Below are 12,549 nucleotides of genomic sequence, written 5' to 3'. Positions count from 1 at the left end.
AATGGAGAACTAGATAATTTATTTCCTCTAAACTAGATAATTTCTTTCCTCTAAAGTGAACTTAGGGCCCAAGGGGATATTTTCATCATGATATGAGATAATAAATTTATTGAAAAAGGTATAAAAGTAGTTAATGGCTTCATCAAAAATGCCTTTTTGGGAGTTTATAGGGCCACTGCTTCTATTGATTTATTTGATGGTGTTTACATTGGCTCTCCTTTTTTTTTTTTTATAAAGAAACTTAAGATCATACTCCCTGTTTAATATCCAAACACACTTTGCTCTTTATTTGATCATATATATATATATATATAGGATGTCCATTGATATGATGTACATAAATTTAGTGTAACTATTCACAAGGGAGCCTAATTGAAGAATAGAAGAGTAATATGAGTAGAGGGGACTCGGGATTTTGTAATGTGATAGAGAATATGTGGTCATCCTGGCACTTTTACAAAGAGCACAATTCGACAAGCATCTAATAGGATTGAAAATCTATATATTGTACCAAATATAAGATAAACCACTATGAAGAAGCTCAGTCAAACCAACATTGCATATACAATTATTGAAATCCCAGAGCTTAATTTTAGGGGTTAGATTTCCTCCATTTTTTTCTCAACCTTTCTAACATCTTTGAAATCACCCCTTATGATATATTCATGGAGATGTTGAGAAGAGCCTCCCAGATAATTTTTCTCTCAGTGGTATTATTACTTGCATAAATTAACATAAAAATGAGTTGACCATGAATGTATTGTGGATAATCTTTTAAAGTGATGAAGTTGATAATGTTGGAATCCCAATTGGCCTAAATGTGACCATTTTAAGCCATATGAAAGACATTGAAACTATTCTTCTGATTGAAGATATTATTTTTCCTTTAACCAGAAGCACCCTCAATAGAATCCTCATTAAATTTGGTTTTAGTAAGATAAAGCACATATGAATTGTAATCTCTAATAAAACTTTGGTAATCATTCATAGGGCGTCATCATTTAATCCTCTAACATTCCAAGCACTAATGTTAGGAAAAAACACAAGAGATTAGTTTACTTTTAGGGCCCCCTCTCCCTCTTTTATCTTATATTTCTCACTTTGGGAGCAAAAGAGATAGAGTAAATAAGGGTTTATAGGCCTGGGTTGTGCAAGAATGAGGAGTTGTGGCCTTGATTAGGAGGATCAAAAGAGATATTGGTATTACTAAAGTTTATAGGAGACTTCTGACCAATATTTCCCATGTCTGAGAGAGGTTAGGAGGATGACATATCCATAGCAAAGTAGATAGAGATAAAGTTGATAATTATATGATTAATTGCTTTAGAAATTTGCTTTGAACAATTGGATGTGGGAGGAGCTATAATAGCTTGTATTTTAACCCAGTCAAATAAATTTTTTTTTATGGAGTCAATATAAATCCAAATCACAAACCATCTTCCTCATAGAATTGATATTATAGTATTTTAATTACACTTTTTTTTTTCATAATTTTGGGAAATGAATGAAGATGTGAAGATTGATATTTTGATCGATAGTTTTATTTTCATTTATATTTATATCGATAAAAAATATTTGATAGCTCTGGTTGTGTAACTTAAAAAAAATTCTTTTAAATTAGATTATGAGGCACCACAGGAGAAACTACATAAGAGATAAGATCATAGTTTAATGAGAAGGTTGGGATGGTGGCAAGCATGGTTGGTATAAGAAGAAGGGTTTATGAGAGGGTGAATGTCTGAGAAGGGAAGAGAGTTTTTGGATTTGATGGTAGTCTGTGGGATCAGAGGGACTGTAGTCGGTGGGAGACGGAGGTCGGAAGGACAGTACTTGATGGGCAACCTAGAACAGAGGGGTCGTAGTCAGCGAGCGACAGTGGTCGGAGGGATCATAGCAGCAAGCGACAGAGATCTAAGGGACCATAGTCAACAAGAAATGGAGGACAAAAGGATTGTAGTCGGCGGGCGATCAAGGCCGGAGGGATTGCAGTTGATAGATGGTGAAGGTGGGCGGACCGACGATAGTCCAATAATAGTCGAGCAAAAGTTCGACCGTGGTGGTCAACGGCCGGGGCAGTGGTCAGACGATGGTCGGTGGCCAAGTGGAAGTCCTGCAATAGTCGGTGGTCAAGTGAAAGTCCGAAGGTTGGTTGGTGGTCCCGCGACGGCCGACGGAGGTTTGCCGGTGATGCTGCTGGATATCTTGAAGCCTTAGAGCTCTCTTCAATTTTCATCCAAATTTTCTCCAATCTCCACTCTCCATCCAAAGGTATCCCTCATGCAGAGAGTGGAGGTTTATTTATAGATTTTTATGAGTGACACGCCCCATAAGTATAGATAAGATCTAAGGCATGTTCGAAGTGATCCATCAGATGGTCAGTATTGACTCCCCCGATCATAAAGCATGTTTCAAATGTTTAAGTGTCTTAATGATGTCAAAGTTCAACTATCTTGGGCTCTTTGGATTCGTATCGCCGAGCCGCTCGATTCGACTATAAACATGTCATATTTAGATATCATTTGGTCATCCAATTCAGACTTTGAAATTTCCAAACAAAAAAATCTTCGGGTCCATGATTTGGACCCATTGGTGTTCAAATTGGATTGATTTTGGTGTCGTTGAGTTCATCTCTTTGAGATGTTCATTTTGACTATAAGTTTGATTAAAATTTGAGTTTATATGACCTTGAATTGAATTTTGAAAATTTCTAACTTAAATATACCTCGAGATTCATGGACGATAAAAAAAAAAAAGCTATGGTGGCATATCAGTGAGGGTCTTTGATTGCCCTCTTGAGCAAAGACTTCCTTCTGTGCTTTCTGACAAGTAAAATATGATAACTCTCAGGTGAGCTCAATTATGAGACCTACTAGATGTGAGTGTCCTTACCACCGCCAATGGACTTCCTGCGAGATACTCAGCACCAATGTAGAAATTTTTTTTTTTGGGTAAAAACCAATGTAGAAATTTAAGTAATTGTTATCTCGGGTTTCAAAAATTCTTCTCCCAACCCAGATGGGCTTACATTTGATTTTTACTCCACTTGTGATATTATTGGACAGCATCCTTGTGAGGAATTTTTATTGCCTCAGGTTACCTGACGTTGAGATACATCAGGTAGCCTATAATATATCGTCACGTGCTCTTATTCTTTACCGTGCGGCCCGACGACCCAACCCGGAACGAATATGCTCGGTATTTGCTCGGTATTGCTAGGTACTACTCGGTATTTGCTCAGTATTTGATCGATATTTGCGGCATTTCGTCGCGGGCAGCAAATAGCTTGTTTTTGGCAAGGAAGACGAGGGAATAGGCACCTTGGAGGGCCTCGCAGGCATCAACGATGCGGGAGATTAAAGGACGGGAGTTGGAGTTGGCGATAAGGTGGAGGATAACCTCGGTGTCGGAGGAGGTGTTCAAGATGGAGCCGGAGTCTTCGAGGCTGGCTCGGAGGGAGACACCTCGGTACCGAGTTTTTTTTGCCTACGACCGGATGCTTCTCTGCATCCAATCGGAGGACGTAATAATTGTTCCTACTTCAGGACTTCAGGTAACCTGAGGCAATAACTAAACACCTTTTTTCGTAGCAACCACTAGCCAAAGTTAAATTATAACTATTATAAATAAAAGATATTGTTTATAATAATTATAATTAATTGACACCTTATTCTCTTTAATTATCATTAATTAAACGGTTACTCATACATTATGTTCTAACTTATCTAACGATTAATACACTAAATTTTCTCTAATCAAACGACTACTCTAACTTCTAGAGGAAATAAAAATTAAAAAAAAAAATAGTTTTATAATTCCTTTTTCTATAAAAAATAATCATTTTAATATTTATAAGAAAACATAATAATTTATCACAAAACTTTGAAAAAATGTTAGAATTTGCGATCCTTTGCAAAACAATTAGTAAAATACTAAAATTAAATTACTAAAATTTCAAAAACTCGGAAAATATATATATCAATAATAGTAACACATTGAAAATAAATTGATTAAGACTTCGTTTGGAATATAGCTATCTTATATTTGTCTAAAACAACTTTCTAATACAAAAATTTTTTAAATTAAAAAAAAGTAAGAATTTATCTCAAACGAAATCTAAATATCAACATAAACTAATTCTTCAGCAATGACATCGCAACAATATCAGTTTGCTTATTTAACATTTTCCTGAGGCCTATAAAAAATAACATCATAAAATAAAAAAAAGAATAGTTCACATAAATTAACAAAAAATTTAAAAAAAAAAAAAAAAAACAATCAAAACAAAATAAATTAAGAAAAAAAAAATCCACCAGTGATTATCTACTACACAAAGTTATAATCATATGTTAACTTAGACATCGAAAATATAGTTGGGTAAAAATTACCATAAAACATTGGTTCTTCCTAACTGTCAAAGATATAATGTGTGGAAAGAGAGTGCCTGTAAACTTCTTTCTGCTGCAGCATCTTGATCCAAGAAACGGGTCTGCAAGTGCCTTAATTAACTAGGAAGTCTTGGCCTGCTCTGCCATGAATGACAGATACTTCGCCCGCTCTCTCCTATACCGTCCTATTTCTCTTACAACTGCCAGGATCAAATGCAATGATACAGGTGCGAAAAATGGCTACAAAACGCATAAAAAAGGTGTAAGTTACACTTCATGAAATTATGATTGCAGCTCAATACTGAACTTAAAAAAAAAAAAGTTTTCAAGTTTACTGGGTTTAGTTATAATAGACACATAAACTTGATCTTCGTTCATGGAAGCTTATATGTTGTTTCAGTTGGGAGAGTTATTATAATTCTCTATCTGCTATTCAGTGTTCAAATTTTGTGAAATACCTTTCAGCCATCTTTTCTGAGAATTGTAGGACTTGTTCTTCTGTTCTTAAGGATAGTGGCAAAGCTACGTATGTAAGAAAACTTGATTGTTAAACAAAGTACTTTTCTGATAAAACATAAGGCAGCTCTGGCACTTGTATATCTCTTTAGGGTAACTTATTGGGTGCATTCCTTACTAAAAATTCAAATCTGGTTAAATATATTGAACTGGAAAGTCAATATAAATGATGCAATCATAAGGTCACTGAGCAACAAGAGAAAGTTTACATATGCAATTGAGAAAAGGATGGATTTTGAGGTAAAAAGAGTAGAGTGCTTACCATGTATATAGCAAAATAATGCTCCAGAGATGAATAACTAATTGACATAATTGACGGATGGAAGAATGCATCTTCAGCTAAAGATCTTGCTTGGAGAGAAGATGCTAAATCAAAATTAGGATTGAACGAATCAGTAAAATGAGAAGATGCTAAATCAAAATTAGGATTGAACGAATCAGTAAAATTGTCATCTTAAATTTACTGTATAATGCAATAAAGATCTGTTCCCGCAATTACCTGCCGAAGCATCATATATCCCAAGAGATGCATTATTTTCAGCTAGACTTGCAGCTTCAAGAGAATACTTTACCTGGGTAAGCAGATTACATGAAGCGAGTAAACGAGACATATTTTAATTGAACAAAGTATGACTTGCAAGAGTAGATACTGCATTCAGTATTCCGTAAACAAGGATGATAAGAATATCTTATAACGAGGACAGAGAAATTTCCAAATGGCTGAACAACTACCATATAGAATGTATTAGGGGTAAAAACACAGCTAACATATAATAGTTTGAATTTCCTGTTCGTAACCTGCTTCAATGAAGCTATCAATGATTGTCTAGAAAATTTTAACTTAATGCAAATTCAAGGTTATCGTTACATTGACGACGAACTATAAAGTAAGTTCAATCAATTAATTACACCTGCTCTTCTGCAAAAAACACAATCAGGAAGGACTCGTGTGTTTCCGTTTTTCCTTTCACTTTCCTAAGATCCTTTCATTTTCCAGGTCCATGGACATCAGATTGTTCATATGTAAATGCTAATTTGTTTAAACAAATTAACTAGTGTTGCGATATAAAGTTCTGTCGCACCAAGCTGAAAATCAGCTTTCTTTTACCGGTCAGTTAGGATCCATTTGGGGGGAGACTACAAGTGTCTCTAAAATTAGTTGTATAATTGTTGTCAAAAAAGTGATTTTTTGAAAGTTTACCAATAGTATAAATTTTTTTCCTTCTAAATAAGTAGGCAACACCTTACTTAAAGCTAACAGTTATACATCTCACCACAAAAAATTCAGAAAAGCAAATATAGATATATATATAGCCAGATAAAAATGTGATACGTGTCAGCAAATCTCTAAAATTCTATCCCAACCGATTCATAAGAGTAATTTAATGAAATTTAGTTGTTCTATTTAAATAAATAAATAATTTTATTATTTTAGATTACTGATATATTGTTTTGATGCTATGATTGGTAGAGAGATAGATGATTTAAAAGCATTTATGGTGGCTATGAGTTTGGAGTGACTAATAAAGGTAGTAAGATCATATTAAATTTTTCAATAGCTTATGAGTCCGCGATTGCTAATACTTTATTTAAGAAAATAGATGAACATTTAATCACTTATAAATAGATATAATAAAACTCAAATTTATTATTTTCTTATAAGAAAAATAAAGTAAAACATTATTCTAAGATTATCCTTATTAGATTTAAATGAGAATTTGACTTTTAACCAGACACAATGGCGAAAAAAGATTCATGTAGCCGACCCCACATAGTGGGACAAAGGCTTGATGTTGTTGTTGTTGTATTATTCTAAGATTAGAAAGGGGCTTTTGAAAAATATTAACAAAAATAATTTTGAAAGTAAGATTCTAGATTTTAAAATTTTGTTTGTGCATGAGAAAGCTAATGCTATGTGAAAAAAACTAGTTATATTAAGAATAAAACAAACGATGTGCTTAAAGTATTAAAGGGAAAAGCTCCTAATAATAAAAAAAAATTGGAATCAAAATGTGCAAGAAAATATTAAAAATAAAAATATTTATTATAAAAAATAATTTAGTTGTAAAAACTTTGATAAATGGGAAAGATATGAAGATGCTCGTAAATAGTAAGAAATCAATATGCGATGCAAAGATTTTAGCTTTAATAATTTATATAATAAATTAGATATTAAGGAGGGCGAAAGATAAAAGTTAGCCAAACAAAGAGATAAGAGTAGTAAGGATTTAGTGCAAATGGAGTGCATTAAGGATGAAAATTAAAAAAGTACTTTTATTTAAAAATATTCAACAAAGGTGGATGAGATAGTATGCTAAACTTTTCAATGAAGATTGTGAGAATATGATTGACTTTAGTGACCTTAACATCCTAAATGAAAATAAAGATTTTTGTTTTTATCAACGTATTAGTAAAACCGAAGTTAGAGAGAAGTGTGAAAAAGTTATTGGACCTGATGATATTCCAATAGAGATGCGGAAATGCTTTAGGAGATGGAGTTTTCTTGGCTTACTAAATTTTTTAATATTATTTTGAAAACTAAAAAGATGTCAGGTGAGGGGAGAATGAGTGTATTGATTCTTATTTTTAAGAATAAACATGATGCATAAGATTGTAATTATAAAAGAATTAAGCTAATATGTCATACTTTAAAACTTTGGGAGGGAGTTATGGAGCATAGGTTATGACGTGATACTAATGTTGATCAAAATCAATTTGGATTCATGTTGGGTAGGCCTACTATGGAAGCTATTCATTTTTTGAGAGGTTTGCTAGAGAAGCATAGAGAGAATAAGGAGGATCTTTATATGATATTTATTGATTTAGAGAAAGCATATGATAAAGTTCCAAGAGAAGTGCAGTGGAAAGTTCTAGAAAAGAAATGAATTAATAATGCTTATATTCAAGTCATTAGGGATATATATGTAGGTGTTGTTACTTGTGTTCAAACACAAGGTGGTTTGACCAAGTTTCTTCTTATTATGTTATATTATATAAATAATCAGCCTTAAGCCCATATCTTTTTGCTTTAGTCATGGATGTTCTCACTAGACATTTGCTAGAGGTTGTACCCTGATGTATGCTTTTTGTTGATGATATTCTTCTAGTTGATACAACTAGAAAGGGAGTTGAAGGTAAACTTGAATTAGGGAGGTCAACCTTAGAGTCAAAAGGTTTTCATTTGAGTAGATCTAAAACTAAATATATGAAATGTAATTTTAGCAATAATAAATCTAGTGGAGGGTTTGTGACTTTGGAAGATCAAGTCATTAACAAGAGTACACGTTTTAGATATCATGGGTCTATTGTTCAGAGTGATAGTGAAATAGAAGGGGATATTATAGGCAGAATTTAATTTGGATGGTTGAAGTGAGAAATGCATCAGGCTTGTTGTATGATAGAAAATCCCCCCTCAAAATCAAGAGAAAATTCTATAAGATGATGGTAAGACCTGCAATGCTTTATGGTGGAGAATGTTGGTCATTAAAAGAGAACCATAATATTAAGTGAAGTGTTGTAGAGATGAGGATGCTTAGGTGGATGAGTGGCTTTACTCTTAGAGACATGATACAAAATGAGTATATACATGAAAAGGTTGGAGTAGCTCCAGTGGAAGATAAGATTAGGGAGAGTCGCCTTAGATGGTTTGGTCACATAAAATGATGGCCTTTCGATGACCCGGTTAGGAAAGTATATGTATTAGATTTGGCTTATGTTAAGAAATGTAGAGGTAGACCTAAAAAGACTTGGTTAGAAAATATTAGAAATGACATTTCTTTTTTAGATTTAAATGAGAATTTGACTATTAACAGGACACAATGGAGAAAAATGATTCATGTAGCCAATCCCACGAACTGGGATAAAGGCTTGATGTTGTTGTTGTAGTTTACTGATATATTATTTATGATTAATTCATCATTATTATAATGATATAAATTTATAATAATATTTATTTTAGTCATTTAATCCTTATATCATATCACAGAAGCTCTATATTATGGCTTCATAGAAAAGCACTATCATGAAATTTAGTTGTTCTATTTTAATAAAAATAATAATTTTATTATTTTAAATTAATAGTATATTATTTATTATTAATTTATCATATTATACTACAATATAATTTATAATAATATTTGTTTAGTCATTTATTCACTCATATCAGCATCACATAACTTTTTATCAAATAACGTCTCTTACAACACTGTAGATCATAATTAAAAAAAAAACAATTATTCACTTTAATCAGTCACATAACACTGCACAAAAAGTGCTAAATAGAGCCTATGAATTATACCCCCTCTCTAAGGGAAAATCTATTGCGCCGTGTTATGACACGAATCCTTGCCAATTTCACAATAGTTTAGTGAGCATGCTAAAATGGGATATCTAGGTTGACTAAACACTTCTTAATCCACTATGACAGATCAATAGAAGCGCATCGCATTTGTTGTTTGGTCAATCATCAATATGCCTTTAAGGATTCATGAGTTCGCTCAAGTTAAAGTGTCAATCGAGTAAGGAGGACCCAGCTACGTAGATATCAGCCACATGCCATCTGGATTTGGCAAGAGTATTCAATAATACTAACGAGTGTCAACATCATCTGCATCAAACATCAAGGGCATATTAGACATTGCTCTAAAACCTAGCATGGTCACACATGCATATTCCATCAGCTGCAATGCTTCCGAAATTCCTAGAGCCAATCCAGACTGCACTCCAAAAATCTCTTGCAAAGGCCTCACGCATTGTTTAAAATTGCGCAATATGAGGCTCACTATGACGCCCGCCTCAACACAATTCCAATGAAAAACCTCTCAAGGCTTATGCCTCGGGCTTTTTTTTATGAGGCATGTCTCACCTCAGTGGCGTACGCCTCACCTTTTTTATATATTTTTTATCAAAACTAACATAAATCCTAAACTAAAGCACCTAACAAATCATGCTTCATGCACCCACGAGTGGCAGTAGCTCCCTCTCAGCTGCCTTGACCTCCAACCCGCAGCCTTCGTCACAGCCACCACTGTCATATTCGTTGTGAGGATCACTTAGAAGCCACATACCACCACCATCTTCTTCTCTAAAAATTTTGAAGTATTATTTTCATCTTTATGATGATGACAAACATTTATGAAAGATGAAAATAAATGAAATAAATGAATAAGAAGTAGATTGGGAGACATTGGACTCCACAGGATAAAGTAGGGGAGAGACCAATTTGTTATGACGACGACTCAAATAAAGACCCCCTTAGGGAGACAGCGCAAATGATTTCTAAGTTGTTGCCAACTATTTCATCATTTTTAAGAATTAAATATAAATGAATAGGGAACTGAGAAAGAAATTTAGAGTTGAACTTAATGTTATGTGATACTTATACGCAATTCTTATATTTTAAGTTGTTTTCCCATTGTAATATTTGAAATTCAATTATATTTCACATAATTTATTGCTTGCCACCTTACGATTTATGCAATTTATTATTTTATAAGTATGTCAATTTGTTATTTCATAATTTAATAGAAAATTAATGTCATCATTTAACATTTATTTGGGTATTATATAAAAATAACTTTTAACCATTACTTTCACTTTACGCAATTTCTTAATTTTGAGCCTTATGCCTCAAAAGGCCTTGAGGCTAGCTTATGCAACTCCCCACGAATGAAAAATATCTCAATACCCAATTGTGCAATTGAACATCGGCCTTAAAATCTCTGCTAGTGCCTGCAATGAGAAAGTTTAGGCTAAACCAGATTTCAATAAATAACAAGATTAAGGTTTGGTTGAACCAAAATACTACTGAAATGGCCAGGCTGGAAGGCTCTTATTATCATGTTTTACCTCTAATAATTCTCAGAGCAGGTCTAGGTTTGGCTCGTAAGGCTTTGTTTAAGTCAATTGTTGCATGTCAAAATTTGTTAAGGCCTCAAACATAATAATCAAATCAAGACCCTAATTTACTTGAAATACTAGAGCCGAGTCTTATGTTGTCTAAATGTTCAGAACTGGCCAAGGTCATGCTCTCAATGAAATTCTGCGTTACTGAGTTGTTGCAATCCTATTACATCTAAGACCTCAAATACATGATAATTGAATTTAAATAGAAGTTGGAGTATCATCTATTTTAAATATAGTGGAGAAAAATTACCGTTAGTTGGGTGCATTATAATAAATAAAACATCCATAACTAAGACAGGCAGCTAAAGTAATTGTCAGGGTACAAAGAAAAATGAGTATACCAAAGGACACATTAATAAAAAGATGTAAATAATTCACATAAAATATATTTATGTTAGACCGGTCCATTGGACAGGTCTAGCCGGTCCACACGGGACCGGCCCAAGCAAATAGAAGCCAAGGTTCCGCCTCTCCCATGGAGACCGAGCGGACCGCAAACCTCCAACGGGCTGATTTAAGAAGGATTTTTATGAAAGTTTAGGAGGGAATTTGAATATAGGGACTGTTTAGGGATTTCCTTTTGATTTGTATGCATAAACTACTTTGTTTTCCTAGGGTTAGGGCATCTTGAATTTGGTTGATTTTGGGATCTCCTAGGTTTAGGTTTTGGGCTCTAGATTCATCTAGAGATTGGGAGAGATCGATCCTCTTCTCGAATAGAGGATCGCTTGTATCTTGTTGTTTTCTTCTAATCTATTTAATTCTTGCAATAAAATTACTGTGTTCCTTTTTTTTTTTTGAGTTTGGAAGAGTTTCTAGCCGATTTTCTGATATTGATAGGATTTACTTGAAATCTACAAGTGTTTCTTATCAATTTAGCATCTCATGTAAGCACCTAACAAGAATGTGATGGGGACATCAGATTTCGACACGTGTACCATAACCGACGGCGCAGATTGACGGCTACGATCCAGAGCCTCTACTTTTGAGTTTTTACAGCTTATGTCATGTATTCTTTTCTTAGTTTTCCTAGTTTGCCCCTGAGGGCATTGTTTGACTTATGTAGCCCCGAGGGCGTTTATGTCTTTTCTTTTCTTTTAGGCATTATGCATTGTAATCTTTTAGTTTTTGATGAAATGAAAATTATCCTCCTTTGTTCTCTTTGTGAGTGCATTCCCTTTGATCTCTTAGTGAGTTCAAAGGTAGAACTAGATCTCTCCGTGAGTTCTAGATTTAATCATGCTTGTAGTGTGAAGGTGAAGTTGAGCAAAAATTCGAGGCGAGGAAATCGTTGGAAGAAATTCTCAGATTTCTTCAAAATTTCCCTTCCCCTCCATCCTAGTGCCGCCTCCCTTGGGCCCAGCCAAGCCGACGGCCTCACTGGCCATCCCGTCCCAGCCAAGCCGCCGGCCTCACTGGCCATCCTGTCCCAGCAAAACCCCCTCCCGCCGGCCCCAGCCAGGTCTCCCTCCCGCCGGCCCAAACCCCCACCCAGCAGCCGCCGGCCACTCCAGTCCACCGGCCCCTCCCTCCTTGCAGCCGCCACCCCTATTTCCATCCTATTTCAGTTTTCAAAATTCTGAAATGTTTGGGTTTCATTAGCATTTAATGTTACCTAAATCACCTCCTTAATTTAAGCAATCAAATAAATTGGAATTGGATTTGAAATTCAAATTCAAATTCAATCCAATTAAATGCTTAAGTTAGGAAACCTTTCTTTTATCCAAAACTGAATTGTTAATTT

The 12,549-nt window shown here is 34.3% G+C and overlaps 1 protein-coding gene across 1 annotated transcript in view; it reads right to left on the bottom strand.

The window, feature by feature from the left end:
- Window positions 1-4,261: 4,261 nt before the first annotated feature.
- The window catches only part of LOC110110266 (GPI transamidase component PIG-S), a 47,716-nt gene continuing 39,428 nt past the window's right edge, over window positions 4,262-12,549 (bottom strand). The window contains exons 11-13 of the mRNA XM_020841663.2: window positions 5,401-5,473; window positions 5,164-5,267; window positions 4,262-4,625 (exon numbers count right to left, since the gene is read on the bottom strand). Of these exons, the coding sequence (XP_020697322.1) occupies window positions 4,506-4,625; window positions 5,164-5,267; window positions 5,401-5,473 (297 nt within the window). The 3' untranslated portion in view covers window positions 4,262-4,505. The remainder of the gene's footprint in view (window positions 4,626-5,163; window positions 5,268-5,400; window positions 5,474-12,549) is intronic.

This window comes from Dendrobium catenatum, unplaced genomic scaffold (genome assembly GCF_001605985.2).
Source record: "Dendrobium catenatum unplaced genomic scaffold, ASM160598v2 fragScaff_scaffold_421, whole genome shotgun sequence".
Classification (NCBI taxonomy): Eukaryota; Viridiplantae; Streptophyta; class Magnoliopsida; order Asparagales; family Orchidaceae; genus Dendrobium; species Dendrobium catenatum.
The sequence above is the reverse complement of the archived record's forward strand: the minus strand, read 5'-3'. Positions and strand labels throughout refer to the sequence as shown.